Source organism: Chinchilla lanigera, unplaced genomic scaffold, assembly GCF_000276665.1.
Source record: "Chinchilla lanigera isolate Chin_1 unplaced genomic scaffold, ChiLan1.0 scaffold00016, whole genome shotgun sequence".
NCBI classification, from domain to species: Eukaryota; Metazoa; Chordata; class Mammalia; order Rodentia; family Chinchillidae; genus Chinchilla; species Chinchilla lanigera.
Window position 1 is genome coordinate 15283305 of NW_004955417.1, and position 19776 is coordinate 15303080.

The 19776-nt window shown below is 36.1% G+C and overlaps 1 protein-coding gene across 1 annotated transcript in view; it reads right to left on the reverse strand.

Moving 5' to 3' along the window:
• Window positions 1-1063: 1063 nt before the first annotated feature.
• Rgs22 (regulator of G-protein signaling 22) overlaps window positions 1064-19776 on the reverse strand; it is a gene marked incomplete in the record, with an annotated part of 97617 nt that continues 78904 nt past the window's right edge. Inside the window, 8 exon segments of the mRNA XM_013512826.1 lie at window positions 1064-1176; window positions 2677-2728; window positions 2921-3004; window positions 3120-3213; window positions 3791-3889; window positions 8101-8256; window positions 12313-12492; window positions 16881-17042. Coding sequence (XP_013368280.1) covers window positions 2721-2728; window positions 2921-3004; window positions 3120-3213; window positions 3791-3889; window positions 8101-8256; window positions 12313-12492; window positions 16881-17042 — 783 coding nt within the window.

Here is a 19776-nt window from a genome sequence, read left to right on the forward strand (position 1 = left end):
AGCTGTAATATATATGCAGACTCTGGGACAATCAATAAGAAGATCTGAAAAAGAAGTATAATTGATATGCTAAGAGAGGAGAGAACACAGAACCACAAAAAATACTCAGTTAAAACCAAAGAAAGCAGAACAAGAGTGGAAGAAAAGAAAATTCATGGCCACTGAAGTTTAGGGATACTGTGAAGGCAGTGGGAACCACAAGATTCCAATGATTTTAAAAATTTGAAGTACTCAAAAACCACTATTTTAGGGGAAAGATGATCTTTGAATTTCATCTCCTAGACTTTCCCATCTAAAACATCTAGCTCCTTAGAGAATTTGAAATGTGGTTTCAATTCTGATAACCCTCTGGGATGGGATAAGACTCAGGGAATCCACCGTTTCCAACCTGGTAATTTGAGCCGTGACCCTCACAGCTCCTGAATCATGAGGACCAGAGCTGATCCTCTGGGTCATTCCTCATGCTGCTTCCCATCCCTCCAACATCAAGTGTGCAAGGTGTATGTCTAGATTCTCTTCACCACAAATGTACCTTTTGAGGCACAAAAGAGGGCTTTGATCTCTTGGTACACTTTTCTTACCACCTTAGTTTATCTCAGAGTGGTTCCTGCATCTCCTGCTTCAGAGTCCCTCGGGTGTCTGTTAAGGAGGTGATCCCTAGGTCCTGCTAGAGAACTACTGAACTGCACCTTAGGCGTGGGTCCAAGAACCTACACTGCTAGCTAATGTCACATGTGAGTCTTATGTGCTGTGCAGTGTGAGAACAACTGCTTTAATATCATTCCTTTATAGCTGGAGATGAATAGGAAAAGGCTCCTCCTTTTATTCTCTTCTCTTTGGGTCAGTTTACTGCTATGCTCCCTAGTCACCTGCTAAATATCTGCTAACCAAATACTTGTGGCACAAAGTAATGCTCAAGGAATATTTATTGAAAGATTACCTGATAAGCATGATATGCTTCCTTAATTATTTTGATTCTTCTAACTTAGATAGTAGATAGTATTTTATTCTAAAGTTTAAAAAAGTTATAGCTATGTGTAAAGAATAGCTGTAACTTTAAAACTATGGAAGCAAAATGAGCCAAACTTTATTTAGATGTTAGGGTTGTGCTAACGCAGACCATCAAAATCAGTTACTTGAGCTTCTCCTGTTGGTTAAATTTGACTTAAAGAATTCCTGCAAAAGAAAAAAAAAATGGATGAAAACATGGCATTTATAGAAAATATAAACCCCAAACAGTGACAAACATTTATAGTGGGTTGTCACAGGATCAAAAGTGATATCCTCATGTATAAATACCGCATTGTTTCTTTGGTGTGAGAAACTCAAAGTGTAAATAAGGACCAAAATGTCTAACAGATATTGTGAATAGGAGGAAAATGTTCAAATGGGAAGGGGAAACAGGAAGGGCGAGGGAAAAAAGAAGGAAGGGAAAAGAAAAAAAAGAAGAGAGAGAAAAGAAAAATGGAAACTAAACTTTATAAATAGGGAGGGGAGGGGAATGGGGAAAAAAGAATCAAATTATATCACGTACAGGTACAGATTCCCTATGATGAATGTGATCACTATGTGTATCTAAAATGTAACAATAAACTTAATTTAAAAAAATGTTGTCCTAAATGTTGGGACTACTATGAGGGTGGCCTAAGTGGTGGGAGAATTGATAGAAGCGGGAAGTGGCTACAGTAAAGTAGAAGATGAAAAAAATGATCAGGTTAAGAACATAGGCCTATTCATCAAGTCCTCCCAAAACAAGAAAATTAAGGATCCTGGAAAACCAAGTAGCTAATATGCAAGACAAAAGATAAGAGGAAGGGGAATTTTAAACAGCTTCAAGAACCTGTGCTAGAAGCCAGGCCTGTTGGCACATGCCTGTAATCCCAATACTTGGGAGGCTGAAGCAGGAAGATTTCCATGAGTTTGAGGCCAGCCTGGACTACATAGTCAAACCTTGTCTCAAAAAAAAAAAACAAGAAAAAAAAACCCAACAAAAACCAAACTAAAACAAAACAATGAAAAACTAAAAAAAAAAAAAAAAAAACCAAAAAAACAAAGAAGAATCTGCACTGGGCATGGTGGTGCACACCTTTAATCTCAGCATTTGGGAGGCTTAGGCAGAAGGATGGCTATGAGTTCCAGGCTTGGGCTACACAGTGAGTTCATGGCCAGCCTGAACTGCAATAATGAGACCTTGTCTCAAAAAAGACAAAACAAAACAAAACAAGAAAGAAAAAATCTAGTCAGGGGCTTACACATCTGCTATTATTATACTACCAGCATCCTTTTTCAAGGCTGTATCTGATCAAACTGTGTAAGTACATCAAAATCTGTACGGGAAAAGGACCCCCACTTGATTTTCAGTTCCTTCTTACATTTCCCACTTTACCTGGGGGAAACTAAGTGATAGTCCATTCTTCCTCATATGTTCTTTGTGGAAGAGGAAGATTTATAAGGAGTTAATAAAACCAATCAATGAACCCTCTTCAGGGGCATTTGTACCGCTCAGGAGACTGTGCCATTGAGGAGGAAGACAAGATGCTCTGTTCATCAATCTGTTAGTGTTGCGTGAATGTGTGTGGGGTGTAGGCACATGCTTTGGTTTATGTGTGTGCAGGTGGTATGTGTGTGTGTTAAAGGGATGTGGCAGAAGTGATCAAGTGTTAGATTAGGACTCACCTTGCACTTATTGGTAGCAGGACGTAAACACAGGCTAAGTGCTGTCACCACTCTGGAAAGAGAAGCAGTGTTAGGTATACAGTTTAATCTTCCTTCCTTGGCAAGGAGAGACACCAGAGTTGAGACAAACAGAACACACACACACAGACACACAGTCACAATGACATCCTCCTAACTTGGGGGTCAGTCCCTCCAAACTATGGATGGCCAGTTGAGAGGCAAGAAGAAAGAACTGGAAACTCACTCTGGATGGTTTGGGCAGACAAATTTTTCTTCAAAGACATAACTGAGCCAGAAGACTTAAAAAAATGTGTAAAAGATGGTGTGCCTGCACAAAAGTGAGCGAAATAAGAAAAACAGTGCAACAAGCAATGGCAAAGTTCTCTAAAGTTAATCTGTGATAGAAGATCACAAAGCAACTGCAAACAAGAAGCAAAAATTACCTGTGAGCAACTTTCTTTCCAGGTCATCTTGGATTTTAAGAAGAATTCTTTCTTGTTCTAGGGCTTCTATGTACTTTGAGTAGCACCATGTTGGCTGGAAAAATAATGTTCAAAGTTGATTCTGGAAATTTTTGCCTCTAAAACTATGCAGTGTGATCAAAATATATGGTGAATACTTAAATAAAAAATTTTGTTATAGTAAAAGACACACTATCATTAATCTCTCAAAATCCCCCCTCTTGCTCTAAATATATTTATCCCATTTTTCTTTCCACTTTCTGAAGCAGTTCTGGAAGTCCTCTTGTATGTCTTTAGGCAGAATGATAAAAAATACAATGAATACTGCTGCCTAGTGTCACCCAACAGAAAGGTAGCCATTTAAAAACATTACCCCGTGTCCATACCCACCTTATTCAACGGATCTGGTGCCAAGAGACTTATAGCTCCTCCATAAAGTCAAAATGACCATGAAATGCTTTGCAAAGTAAATGTTTTAAATCGATTCAGGACGAAATTCTTACATTCTCTGAAGACATTCTGAGGATATTCTGTTTCAGTCTCTCTTAGCATTGTAATTTTAGCCCTCTTGTTCTCTCCAGTTACTGAGTTATTGTGTCCCGCTACTCAGTGATCAGCAGAGAAAGGGAGACCTGTGACTGCTTGCTGCTTACCTGTCGGCCATATGCTTGCAGGCCTAGCAAGGATTCACTGGGTATAGCAGGCGTTTTTGTAGTAGACCCCGAAGTACTTGTACGTTGCCTGACTCCAACCTGTCATTACATTAAATTATTGAGAAAAAGGATACTACTATGGTAATATCAATTAAGAAGTCATAACATCATAGAAAAAAGTTTCTATGGTGAATGCTACAAATGAGATTTCACCAAGTGACTGTCCCTTTGAGCTGTAATTTTCTTTTACACTAATATAAAAATATTTAAAAGCAGGTGAGATAAATGATGAAGTTAAATGCAAAAATCACTCCCAAATTTTAGCATACAAAAAAAATCATAAACATTTTCATAAACATCCAGACTTCTCACTCGAGAAAATGCACAAATAATTATGATCTCTAAATTTTAATATTTCTTTAATAAATTTTAAACACTTGGACTCAAACTGTATGTACTCTGTTTTAAATCTTCTTTTTCATGGAAAGTATGAGCTGAAAATGTTCCTATATGAAGAAATACTGACCTGGAATGTAAGCAGGGCCTTTGTGTTATTTACCGTAATATGTTTATTTGGGGAATGGTGTCTGTCATATACAATACACTCAAATATTTGTTGAGTGATGAAATGAATAAATTGCATCACCATTTTCAACAGCTGAATGGTCTTATGCACTTAAATATTTGTTGAATGATACAGTGAATGAAGTATAGCATCATTTGCAACAAGAAAGTAGGGGCTATGCCAGAGATAACTTAATGCCTCCTACTAGAAATTTAAGTCATTTCCAACTTTGTATTATTATAATGATGCCATGTACATACATTTTGTGCATTTTTATTCTCTTTTAGAATATATTTCTAGAAGTGTGTTTGCTGATTTAAAAAGAATGATTAACTGCTCTCAAAAAGTACCATTTAGATTTTCTCCAATAATGTACAAATTTGTATGTTTTCTCCTCATATCAGCACCGGATATTGCCTGTATTTTCTTTGTTGTCAGTATTCATGTCTTTGGTTACTGGTGAGGGTGAACATCTTTTAGTGCTTTTAGTCATCTGTATTTCTTTTGTGAACTGCCTATTTAATGCTCTTTGTCCAAATTACTGTTAAGAATATTTTCCTTTTTTCCTGACTTATTTTTATAACTTACATCATATATTTCCCAAAATATCTTATAACCTAGTTCATTTTTGCCACTTAAAAGTTTAAAATTCTTACTTAGTTAAATCACTGTGATCATCTGTTAATGAATTTGACACTATTCACTTTAAGTACTTTATATTAAACTAGGTGAAACTTTTTCATGAGTATCTCCCATTTTTGGGGGAGGGGTTTGGTACTGGGAATCAAACTCAGGACCTTGCAATTGTAAAGCAGGTGCTTATGCCACGAAACTATACCCACATCTCACCCCAGAAAGAATGGGTATCATCAGGACATCAACCAATAGCAAATGCTGGTGAGGCTGTGGGGAAAAAGGAACACTTCTCCACTGTTGCTGGTAGTGTAGACTGGAGCAACCACCGTGGACATCAGTCTGGAGTTTCTTTGGTAAGCTAAGATTAAAGGTCCCATTCAACCCAGCTATTTCCCTTTTGGGTATTTTTCCAGAAGAACTAAAAACATACCACAGCAATATATGTGCACCCATGTTTATAGCAGTACAATTTGTCATAGCTAAATCGTGGAAGCAACACAAATGCCCATCAACTGAGGAATGGATAAAAAAAATGTGGTATTTTTATATAATAGAATATTACTCAGCTATAAAGAAAGATAAACTTGAGGCTTTTATAGGTAAATGGATGCACCTAGAGACCATACTCGTAAGAGAAGTAAATCAGACCTGTATGTGTAAACACTGTATTGTCTCACTAGTGTAACAACCTGAAAGAGTAAATAAAATGTAAAAGAGGCAATAGATATTGTAAAAGGGAAAGAAACTGCTCAAAAGGAAAGAACAACTGGGATGAGAGAAAATAGAAAAGAAAGAAAGAAGGGGAAAAATATATATATATATACACACACACAAGATAGCTAAGATAATCATACTACTAATTTCTATTGCTTAATGGAAAGGAGCAGTTAATGTTTAATTGAGCAGTCTTATATGCCTATATTTGTTTAACTGAGTAACCAATTTGAAGATAATGATATGTAATACAACAACCATTTGTTAATTTCCTAAAAAAAAATGAGTATCTCTTTGTCCTATAATAACTTTCTTCAGACTATGCAGAGCTAGTTAATTCCTAGATGAAAATAAAAACGAAAGACATATTTGACATTATTTCTTTTATAAAAAGGGACAATTACTGCTACACTATTACTATAATGAACATTTACTTTATGACATGCACTGTGCTTTATTAATCCTACTGTGATGTAAGTTGTATTACTACCTTCATTTTATTGAAAAAAAAATGAAGTTTTCCAAAGTGAGGTGATTTGACTAAGATAACAGAAGTAATAAATGGTAAGGTCAGTATTCGAAGCCAGACAGTCTGACTTTAGAGACTATTCTCCTACTCACTGTACTATAACTGTTTCAAATGATCAAATAATACCTTATAATTACGTAGTGCAATGGCTTACATAGGGTCTTTTATATAGATCAGACCATCTCAATTAATCCCCTGTGAATCATGAGAAAGTAATAATGTTACCATTAGTTAACAGATAAAATTGAGACTCAGAGAGTTAAAAGTCATGCCTACTATTACCTAGTGAAACCTACATTTTGCAAAGTAACAGTTTTTTCAAAGCACGTTTTATGTTATAAAAAATCATGCTTCCTACATTCTTTTTTTTTCATACTTACCCGTTCATTTCATGTTACAAAAACTCATAGGTTTCCTATATTCATTTACTCATCCACCTGCACTGACAACAACATTTTGAACCAAACATCTGCTACTCTATGGGCCATCTTTACATTTTCAAAATTAATAAATACAAGTGTAAAATTTACAGCTACTAATAAGTGGTACCAGTATGTTTACTGTATATAAGGAGAGTATTTGAAAGTAGCCTGGCAGTGCAACAGCAAGCAGGAACACTGAAACAACACCCAGGATTTGGAGGCAGATTTATTTATGTCGACGGGCACTGATCCCGCTCATTCCCAGAATATCAAGCCCTGGTCTCTGGTGGTCTAGGGTTTATATGGGATAATAAAGCAGGAAGTACAGAGGTAGAATGGCTTGTCAACTGGGGACTGGTTTATGCAATGTGCATCACAGTGACCAGCTATGCATCACAGTGATCAGGTGCTTCTATGAGACAGGAGCAACTGCACCTGGAACAGGAACTATTACCTGGGCAATTAACAAACTGAAGTCTAGTGGCTCGGGGGGGAAGGGGGCATTTTCAGCATGGCAACATGTACCTGTAATCCCAGCACTTAGGAAGCTGAGGCAGAAGAATCACTTGAGCCCTAGAAATCTAAGAAGAGCATGGGCAACATAGCAAGACTCACCTCCTGAAATATTCAAAATGTGAAGTCTTTAGGATTACTCTACAATTTTCAAATGTCAATATTTTGTACCTAACCCTGTTAGTTCTTACCAGTTAACAAGTATGGCCAAATCAGAAGGTCAATTGAGGACAATTTTCATTTCCATAACCAAGTACAAAATGTACAATATAAATATCTGGGAGTGCCAGGGATATAGGTCAGTGGCACAGCACTTGCCTAACAAGCATGAGGTCGTGTGTTCGAATCTCCGTACCAAAATAAATAAATAAACATCTGGGGTTATCTGGAGAAATGGAGGCAGGCTGGCCAGTTTGTGACTTATACTTACAAATTTCATGGTTTCATCCTGTAATTTTAATACTAAAAATGCCGATATAAATTATTTGTTCATTCATTCATTTGTTCATTTCCTGCTTTTAACCAATGTACAATGATTAACAATTGAGCATGTCTTGGATGTTAATATAAGTGTTTATGAAACATGGGTGAATAAGGCAGATACTATCTTTGAAGAGCTCCATCAGCAAAGACGGCACAAGCACAAGTGCAATTACAGGACAATAAAAGTGTGATTTATGAGAAGAAGGAGCATAACTGCAGTGGATACTGCTTGTGTGGCCTAGGAGAGTCAAGGAAGCCATCACAGAGAAGAGATGATATGTAAACTGTAGCCTGAGCGATTAAAAAACAAGTCTGAAACCTCCAGACGAAGCCTGAGAGGCTACTAAAATCCGTATTCGCTAACTTTTCTCTGTGTTTCCTAGCCCAGTTTCTTCTACAATTCACACATAAAACGTAAGTGTGATTAAATCAAAACGAGTTGTCTTACCTTTCCAATTTTTTCATCATCTATGACTGACAATTTCTTTTTCTTATTGTACTCTTGTCTTCTCTCTAAAACACTCATAATTTTTTCCTCAGTCAAATTCTTCCTAAATTCACAAAATTGTGGCCAAAATTTAAACAGAACCCCAAAAATTGTCATCTGCATAAAAAACAAAGTATGTCTCAGGTTACAATTTTATACAAATGTACTGATTTAAACTCTAATTCACCATAATAATGGATTAAGTATTCTATCTTTAATACACACCATGTTTCCTCCAACTTATTGTCTCCAGACTTCTTAGTATAGTTCAGTTCAGCACATGCTTATCATCAGTGTTTTTTATTACCAATGAGAAGACTTTCTTTAAAAAGAAAAACATATACCAAATACTTAAAAGTCACTTTATTCTTTGTTTCCCTAACCAATTGATTGTATTAATAAAGAATCCATTAGGTCTTTTTAAAAATAAATTTATGTTTTCTTTTAAAATCTATAGTAGTTGATCTGCCACACACTCTGCTGTTTTATGCAAGTATTCCAAGTATTCAGTTCATCAAGAGAAACTCCCCCACCACTTCTTCTTTCTTTTAGAGAAAGGAAATACCATTTTGCCTCTGGAAAAGCTCTTAAACGAGGCTGCAGATCTAAGAATAAATCTCTGAGTAACTTTTAAATGATATAATCTCTCTTTTATGCGAGAGCAAGAAAAGTAACATTTAAAAAGCCAAATGATATCCTAGACAAATGCTTTCTACGAGGACACTTTACATTAAGTGATTAATTGTGATATTTATAGAGATAAGAATAGTTGCTCTAATTCCTGTGCCAAGTTTTTCCATTAGTTCCAGAGGTATACATTACTTTCAAGTAGGTAGGACTTGCCACTTCGAATCAAGCCCAACATCTCATGACTAGGAATAACCTTTACCTAATGCTCTGAAAAAAAAAAAAACAACAACAACAACAACAACAACAAAAACTAAACCATCCCATTAGGCTCAAAGTCAAATTGTTAGGGAAAAAGAGGATAATTTTAAAAAGTAAATGCTGCAGTGATCAACAAAGTCCTGAACTGCCATAGTTCTTTACTCCTCTTTTCCATACATGAATGTTACTAGTAATTCTAAAATTTCCCTTTAAAATGCAGTTTTATCACTGAATCCTATAGCCTCTTGACAGTGTGACGGTAAAATTGAGAGATCGTTTATTTGAAGATGCAAGCTTTTAAGATATTTTCATTTACATTTACCCACCATTCACTTAATTAAGTAAATCCCCTTTTCCAATGTTAAGGGATTATAGCAGTTATTATGAACTTCAGAAGCTTAACTATTACTACTCTTCTATGACCCGATATTGGCTCTCCTCAGTTCTGTTTCCCAACATCCAAGCCATCTCCAACTCTCCAATGTAGGCATGTAGTTACATGGAGGCTTACCCCTTATTTGAAATTACCCCATTAGGATACAATGTTTCAGTGAAAGGCATACAAGTGCTCTATTTCTAAAACAAGCAACTGAGATTTTAGGTTAGTATCTGTCATTATTTTTAGAACCTTAAAAGATAACCAAATTGTGAGTAAAAAATATTTTAATAAATCTAGAACTACTTTCATTATTGTCAGCAGATGAGGAATGGTTTTAGTCGGAGTAAAGGGACCAGTAAAAACTTGGCTGAGCGATGAAACTTTAGAGGTTATATGAACAATAATGCTAAAATAGCAGTTTTTTCATTTAGTATTTCAGCTCTTTTGGTCAACTTTGCTGTCATTTTCAATGTGATTTTATTCTTGTTGTTCATGACAAATCTCTCATGTCACTTATTCATGTAGTCAAAATGCCTGCTCTGTGCCAGGTATTTGGGCCACAAAGCTAAATAAAAAATATTCCCTACCCTCAAAAAGCTTACAACCGAAAGGGGAAGTCAGACATGAGGACATACCATTTTATGTGGTAAGTGTTATGAGCAGGACTTAGGAACGGGAGAAGATGACAGTACACAAAGCTCAGGAGGGAAGACTAGGCCACTGCAGTAAGACAGGAAGAGATGTAGGAGATGTAGCTGGGAAGGATGTAGGAATAAGGACTCCATTTGAGGGCAGATGAGGGCAAGTGAAACATTTTATGCCCACAAGTGGTGTGATTAGATACATATTTTGAAAAAGATTGTTCTGTTTGCAGTTAGCTTGAATGAATTGGAGAGAGCCCAGAGGCAGGGAGTTTGGTAACTGATGTGAAATCGGTTGCAGGTCTGAAGTGAGGTAGTGGGGTCAGCTGGAGAAAAATGCATAATATGACAGATAACAAGGAGACAAATAGATCCGTTTGAAAGACTGTTTAGATACGTGGATAAGGAAACAAAGGCGAGGAAAGACATGAAAATGGTAGCCACATCTCTGGCTTGAACACCCTGGTAGAAGGGGACGCCATCTTCTAAGTATTCTTAGGAAAACAGGAAGAATGGAAGATTCAGGGAGATGAAACCCCCAAATAAAGCTTTTGTGTTTTCAGATGCTCTAGAGTCCGTATCTGTGACTCTATTTTAGGAAATCAGGTAGAGCTTATTGGCTAGAAGCCGCTGATAAAGCAAGTGGCTACAGTTCCTGAAGAAGGTGCTGGAACCAACCTACGTCAGCAGCTCCAGACATGTACCCATCAGACTCAAGCTTTTAAAAACAGATGGGCAAGTTCTGGCCTGGTTTATCAGTAACCCCAGGCAAGGCTAAATTTTCCCTAAGATGTTTTCATTAACAGATTCTATAGTTCTGGCACAGTGTTTTCTCTATTTCTCTCTAGCACCTCTTCAATCATACCTCTATATTTTCGCCTTTTTTAATGCATAATTTGGATTGCAAGCCCGCTTTCAGTTCCTTAGAGGACTTAGAACACAGCTGGTTCACAAATGAACGTTAAGGAATAATGGCCTTTTTCCATGCTCAAGGGCAATCATGTTCTAAATCTCTGTTTCATATCACTTAATTCATGACATGGCCTTCCCTATTACCCCCAGTATAATTTATTTTTCTTAATCATTTTTTAGGAGCAACATCACTAAAAGGCTTTTCAAAATGCAAATAAATTATGTTCACCAAGTCAATGTTTTCTATTATTTATCTTAAAAAGAAGTAACTTGAGCAGGTTAACAGCCATGATTTTCCTTTCATGAGTTTGTGTACTTTATGTTGGTTGAATACTTAAAACTTCTCTCACTTATTTTATGAGCTATGTGAATATTCCAATCTTTAAAAATATACAAATCTTGAGGCACACATATTTTATACATTTTTGTGGTAGCAGATATTTTAAAAGGAGATATGAATGGTGGGAAATGGAGGTGACACTAGCTTTCGTGAAAAACAAAAATGGTGATCACAGAAAGCCAAAATGTCTTATTTAATTTTACTTGCTGTACACTATCATTAATAAAATAACATGGATGTTACTAGTTTTTTACATGTTGGTGGCATATGGAAAAGTTAAATTATTTTTAAACTTTTTACTTTATTAGTACATGTTTCAGATAAATAATTAATACATTCATCATGAGCAACTGGTACACACATGCACTATTAACCCTTTTACTTCCCCATCCCCCATCTCTCCCATCCCCAGACTCCCTTCCAGCTCCACAAAGTCTATCTCCCTACTTCCAATCATCTATTTTTTTTTCCTTTGAATTATTTATACTTTGGATTTCTCATGTAAGAGCAACTATGCAATATTTAACCTGTTTCTGATTTATTTCACTTAGTGTTATGGTCTCAAAGTGCATCCATTTTCCTAAAAATGACTCAAATTTATCTTTCTTTTTTCTTTTCTTCTTTTTTAAATAATGTCTCACTATGTAGTGCAGGATTGGCCTTGAACTCACTATGTAGTCCAGGCTGACCTCAAATTCACTGCAATCCTCCTGCCTCAGCCTCTCAAGTGCTGTGATAACAGGTGTGCACCACCATGCCCGGCCCCTCAAATTTATCCTTCTTTATGTCTGAGTATTACTCCATTGTGTATATATTCCACATTATCTTTATTGCTTCATCTGTTGATGAGCATATAGGTTACCTCCGAGAAGATAATTTAAATTAAATAGAATAGATTCTAGTATTGGGAGGATTCATATCTTGCCAAATATGAGTAATGTAAGACTTTCAAAGAAAATATAGATTGCCAAACTATCTTAAAATATGCGTAGCCACATGAACTAGTATCTTACCTGTGCCTCTCTAAATATATACGGCCCTAATTCCTTCCTGTGTTCAATAATCTTCTGCGCCTGTTCTACTGGAATGTCAATCTGTAAAGCTGGTGGAACACAGGAATTAATGAAGCAGTTGATAATAGTTGTGATCTTCTTCTGGATGACAGACTCATCACAATGGGAATGGCACAAATCCTGAACGAGAAGGAGCAAAGCAGAGGAGAATGACGCTGCATCAGTAGAACACTTTAGAGAATTGTGTCAGTAAGTATTCTAGTTGAGCTATGCACTTTAAGTTTAGGTTAACAGGGCACTGGGGCGTGTCAAAGATATCTTTAAAAAATCATAGCTTTTCTGCCTCTCTGATTTGAAGAAACTAAGACTCTGACACATGTGCCCTACACAGACACAGACTTCCTTTAATCCTAGTCATGTGTTTCTCTAGACCAAGGGCCAACAACTTTCGTGCCTACTTTTATTTATTTAACAACTGTACACTGAGTGCCTACTGCACCCTGGACCCCGAGCTGAGCCCAGACCCAGCCTATACCCTTAAGAGCATCAATCTCTGCTGGAATATAAGCATGAAAACACGTTACTCAAAACTGTAACAGTGCATAAACTATTTAAAGTGGAGGAATACAAAAGGTCCCAGGAGAACATGGAGAACGGGCATCTAACTCAGCTTCCAGGCGATGTTTGTGGAAGCTTTCCCGTCTAGACTGCTCTGTACAAAGTGACTCAGGCTCAGAAAGGCCACCAACGAAAGTGGGCCTGCTGGTGGAGAACAGGTGTCTCATATCATTTTGTACCTTAAGTACTTCCAGTTGTCCCATCACAATATCCTCTTTTAAGTTTTTATTATAGATAAAGAACTTGAAAATAATGACCGTACATTAAAATGATCTATTTTTGAAGCCGATGTAGGACTCTTCTTTTTCTTAATAAAGAAATAGCTTAGCTTGAATTATAGCATTTTGCTATCAAAGACACTATTTTCTAAATCAGTTGAAGCAAACCAATTTGGAAACTTCTAATTCTAGGTTAAAAATGAGCCAAAATTTATTGAGTGCCCAGTGTATGCCAGTCATTGTCTTATGGATACTTATCTTATGGGTACCTGTCTTATGGATATCATTAAAGAAACAAAAATTCGGGTACCAGTCATGGAAAACATTATGCATGTTTGGCAAAAGTTACATGTGAAAGCTAAATGTAAATGTTGCACATATTTTGCCTACTCCCATAGCATCCTGGGTCTCCTCACACTCACCCTGATCCCACTCTTACAATCGCCTTGTCTACCACTCACTTGTCTCTTCTCTGGACATACTGTAAGCTCTATGAGGGATGACATTTTGATGACTGTTGTATCCTCAGGATTTAGCCTGGCCCTTGGTAGAGGCTCAATAAATATTCATTGGATGGCTATGTTCTTCCAGTCTTTACAGGAACACATGTACACACAATACATTTTTTTACTAAATCATACTGTTTTCTAGTAGTTAGTTTTAAAGAAACTCTTTTTCCATCACTGACTATTTCCTGCCTACAACATGATTTTTACTGGCTGCAGGGTATTTTGTTTTGGAGTTGTATCATGATTCAGTAACAAATGTTACTTTGCTGTATATCTGATCCTTTATAACTTGTCACAATCCAGAACAATGTTTGATTAGGATTACTCCATGTAGCTCTTTGTAGATTACCACAATCATTACTGAAAGGCAGCATAGTTTTGTAGTTAAAGACATGAGCTTTAGAATAGAATAACTGGGTTCAAATTCTATTTCTATCAATCACCTGTTATGATGTTGGGATTTTCTTAACTTTTCTATGTTTTAGCTTTTTTGTCTGTTAAATAACATCTTTGACCTCTCAGGATTCTGTAAGAATAACGTTCTTGAGCCCATAGGGTTCTTGAAAAGAACAGATTCATTATCACATAAAAAGCATTAGGACAGTATCAAGCAGACAGTAAACAGTAAGAGTAAACCATAGAAGGCTAGTTCACAAGGCTTTGCCAGGAGGAATATCTTTCACTTGGTGAACTTCCTCAAGTCAAATGCAAATAGCATTACTTCTGCTGAAGCTGTCCTGACCTCCTGATGGTGACAACTATGAAGCTGCCCCAAGCAGGACTTAAATTAACCAACTGGCTTTTTATGTTTACTTGTGACTCTGTCCAAAGCCTTGGCCACTTTTCTGGAAGTGGGAGATGGACTGATAATAAGTGAACCTCTGTGAGTCACTAATCCCTACTAAAACCTGTAATGGCAGATGAAGCCAGGAAGCCTCAAATAATTAGACAAGATCACAGCCAAGGACACCTGGATCTGATCTCAACTAGATAAAGACTATAGCCTCAGAAATCTCACTCCTGGGTAGATTAATTTAATCCTTATTATGGATTAATTTAATACTTAACTTGGAGAAGTCCTTGAGTGGTTCTGCCCTTTTTGAGCACTCCCTTCCCTTCTTCTGATAACCAAATAAATATGGGCCACCCAGAGAAAGTTCTGATCTTAGCCCTGAGAGAATCCTGAATTCTATGAGAGGGCTTTGATCCTCCTGGGGCCCTGAAATCTTTCCATTTGCCTCTTTTTATTTAGCCTTTGCTATATACTCGTTCAGGAGATTGTGGCCCTCAATAACCAAGGGATATTATTAATGTGATAACTTCCCATCCTTCCATCCCCAGTGTCACCTCCTTTGTGCTAAGCTATACCTCATCAGAACATGGATCAGGGTCAACATAATTTTCTAATATTTGTTTTCATGGATGTCTTCCTCCCAGAGGATGGGCCATGTGCTGTATTCACCTGATCATTCTTATAATCTAGCATAAAGGCTGGCACATTTGATATTTAATAGATGCTTCTCAGATGAGTAAGTTTACTCCCATTGCACGATTTTTAATTTTATAACATATTTTAAAATATTTTTAAATAAAGCTACTTGCTATTGTAAGCCCTGGATGCTATACCACAGAAAGGATATTAAGATGGAGACGACTAGCAGCTACAAACTAAGGGTTGACTCTATGTGGTTTTTTTCAAGTCCCCATTTTTAAGGCTTATTTCAATACCACTTATCTTTGCAGGGTTGGGGTTAATCATGTTCATATAATCTTAAAGATAATTCTGCCCACCCACACTGAAAAACTGCCTATTGTGGGAACAGACTCTACTTCCTTTATAATTCTCAAAACACTTTTAAAAATATTATTCATGTGAAAGATGGTGAAAAACCTTCCCTGAAATTTCTTTTTTCTGTTACAGCCTGGGCTGAGAATAGTACAAAACAGTTGGCAACAGAAAAGGGTAGAAATAGTTTCATGGAATGTGGGGAAGCCTGAGGTTTACTGAGCAGTCACTAACTATATACTGAGCAACCGTATCAGTGTAGCATAATATGTACTTAAAACTGTGGGCCAACTGAAAGCATTATACTCCTAACCTTTAGCATTACTTTTAAAAATAAAACAGGCTGCTTGTAGGCAAATAAGCCTTTACCCCTAAGAGCATGTAAGCCGACACTAGATACCTTAGGTTCTTAAAGACATTTTTTGTTTTGTTTTGTTTTGTTTTGACATACGGCCTTGGTATATCGTTCCTGCTGGCCTTCAGCTCACTATGTACCACATGACTGGCTGCAAACTCACAATAATCCTCCTACCTCAGCCTCCCATGTGCTGGAATTACAGGCATATGCAACCATGCCTAGCTACTTGAAGACATTTCTTTACTGCAATCTACAAAGCGTAACAGGGAAAGTCCCTCCTTCTAAAGGCAAAGATTCTATATGAATCTATTAAACACAAGCCTGAAAAGCAAAAAAACAAACAAAACAAAAACAAAAACGAAAACAAAAACAAACCTGCCTTTGCGCCTAACCCCTTGTTCTTTTATTTATTTATTTAGTCTTTTTGAGACAAGGTCTCACTACACAGTTCAGGTTGGCACTGAACTCACTAGGTAGCCCAGGCTGGCCTTGTACTCACGGCAATTCTCCTGCCTCAGCCTCCAGAGTGCTGGGATTATAGGCATGTGCCCCCATGCCCAGTTTCTTGTTCTTTTACTTAAATTAGGCTATTTTTCTAATAAAAAGCCTTTCTCATCTCTTTTGATTTATCTGTAAGTATCTTTAATTGCTATTGCTCTCAATATGGCTGGGTAGTTATATAGATGTATTAAATACAGGTATCTTCAAGAAAAAAATGTGTACAGTACATTGACATGGTACATATATGGCCTATAAACATATATAATACAGTTATCCTACATGAGATACAGATATGCAGTTAAAACTCTTCAAGAAATATTGTACTCATTTGGTCATAATGTATGTTAATGCTGTCCTTAAAAAACTCAATATTATCATTTTAGGGCTCACCCTTACTCTTCACTGTATATTATAAGTTTATCTAGACAATGAGCAATAAGCATTTCCAAATTTAAGAACGTGTATGAAGCTAGAAAGACTGGGATATTTTGCACAAATCTTGCCCATAAAGCTAAAGTTCAGACTCTGATGTGTTAATGCATTCCTCCTCAAAATTTTCCCAACTCTCAACACAGTACCTTATATTTTTGTACTTCTTGCCAAAAGAGCACCCCATTTCCCAATAAATCTCCTTTGAGAGTCACAAAACGTTGAAACTGTCTTGCAGTAACTGGATTCAATAATGCTTTACGAAAAGCAATAATTTCACAAGACGAAGATATCCACTTACTCTCCATGGGCTGTCCAAAACAGAATACACAAAATCAGCTATGTTTTAATAAATAAAAACAAAGAGTCTAATTAGCCTAAGTTATCAACTTCTATTTGCTTTCATTTTGGCTGTAGAAATTTGCAGCATGAGTATAATAGCATTTGGCTACTTCTCACTCTCTGTTCCTCTCCTTTTTTATCTCCTTTATATTTTTATGGTGTCTTTTTAAAAGAAATACCAAAAAAAGAAAGAACTGACTGGATGATATAGAACACAAGACTACGTTGTTTAAGAATTTAACAGTCATTACAGTTTTGTGACCATGATAAAAAGTACTTTTTAGTGCATAGTGTGAATTCTGTGCTGAAGTGGAACAAAATAATCATAATGTTATGATTATCATTACATTATTATTTTATTATTATGTAATTATCTTGTTTTAAAAAGTAAACACAGTTTAATAAATGAGACAGTTTTTCATTTTTTAGAAAAAATATTAATTCTAATTTAAACAGAAAATTAACTGTAGAGCTTTGTTAAAATTCTATGCTGAAGAGATCATGTTTTAGGGAGGATATTTATATTAATAATAAATTATGATTGGTAATTGTAGTAAATAATCATTTTAATGATGAAATTCCTCTGACTGATTATTTACATAACATAAAATACAGAGGTATTCATGGTGGTTTAGTAATGCTTAAGGGTATTTTTATCTATACTTATTTTGTATCTTCATAATTTTGAAATGTTTCTTTTTTTTTTACTTTGATCATTTAAAATCGCATATCCAATCCCTTTTACCCTCTCAGATTCAAAAATATAAGAAGTAGCTTTTATTAAATTTACCAAGTAGATTTTAATTTTATTTGAAGTTATCCAAATTGATTTCAGTGTATAAGTGTACAAAGAAGCATCTTTCCAAAGGCAACATTTTAGATGGACTTACAAATTATACTAATGATTAAATTACATGAAAAATATCCATTACTGACAATACATAAAATAAATTCCTTGAAACAAATCATATGTGACCATCGATGCAAGTGTTTAAGTGAGCTACACAGAGTGCCACAGAACATGAAGGACAGAGTAATTCTGCCTAGGAAAGTGAGCCCTTTACAGGCGGGCCCTGAGGATGCTGTCGAGCTGGCGCTGAGAAGGGAAGCCACCTCCAGGCCTTCTGGACGAGCATGGTGCCATTACTCAAATAAAGTGCACAGATGTGTATCACTCTTTCAGTGAGGCACATGCCATGTTCTCTACACAAAAACTTAAGACCCTCACCATCTGGTCCTTATTAAAATTATAGCCCTATAAATAGGAACAACTATGGATTAGACTGGGATGTTTATTTAAAATCCACTCAACAAATAATGTTTTAAGACCTGCTTCTTAAGATACTAAAACTTAGTACTTTAACTAAAACCTGTAATTTAACTAAATAGAAAATAATATAACATATAATGCCCAATAATATAAAATATAAGTTTATTCTACTAGTACATTAACAAAAATATAGCAAAAATTAAACATTAAAAAAGATTATTTCTTTTCAAGAGGAAAATACAGAAAGGAGCATTCTAACAGATACATGCACTCTTCTAACAATCTTATTAACTTTTAGTTCAGTTTTGTTGTTTTGAGACAGGGCCTCGCTATGTAGTCCTGGCTGATCTTGAACTTACTATGTAGCGCAGGCTGGCCTCGAACTCACAGTGGTCCTCCTGCCTCAGCCTCCTGAGTGTAGAGATTACAGGTGTGTGCCAGAACACCTGACTTTATCTTTGTCATTTTCAGCAAGTCACCCAGGTCTAATCTTGACATCTTATCATGACTTGAAGGATAATACACATAAACTTATAGCTCAAAAGGAAGGCTAATTCATCATGTTTGTTAAGAAGAAAAACAGGTAATTACTAGTGAGGTAGAGGTATCTTATAGTGATTTTAGTAACTGCCAAAATGATTGTTACTGTAATTCTTTTAAAGCTAAACTGCAATTCTAAATAAATGTAAGATGACTTAATTTGCTTATTCTGTCTCATACTACTCATTGTTTTTGTGTAATATACTATAAATAATAAGTAAACTACTATATGCTGGTAAGAACAGTTTGTCTCAATAAATCCATCACAAGCAAAATAAAAATACTTTTTTTAAGCCAGGTATGGTGGTGCACACCTGCAATCCCAGCATTTGGGAGGCTGAAGCAGGAGGATCATTGGGAGTTCGAGACCAGCCTGGCCTACAAAGTGAGCTCAAGGGCAGCCTGAACTGCATAGCGAAACCCTGTCTTAAAAAGACCAAAAAAAAAAAAAAACAACCAAACAAACAAACAAAAAAACCACAAAAAAACCCAAAAACCTCTGAAAATTTTTTATTGTACTGGAGACCAAACCTAGGGCCTCATGCAGAAAAGTATGATCTATCTATATCTACAACTATTTCTCTTTCCCTGTCTCTACATTTGCAATAGATGATTACTCCACTGTAGGAGACTGGTACATGTACATAACACATTGCAATTTCCTTCTTTATCTCCTTCCGTCTATCCCCTTTTACTTTTCCAGCATCAGGTTCATTTATTTATAAGCCCTTATAAAGTTAATTACCATATATATATAGATTGAAAACCAGACTAATATGCCAAATAACATACAAAACATGTAAGGCAATTGTACTCTAAATCGAGGTACACTTTTAGATACACTGCCTGCACTGGATTACAGTACCTTTTTTCCTATTATCTGTCATATATAC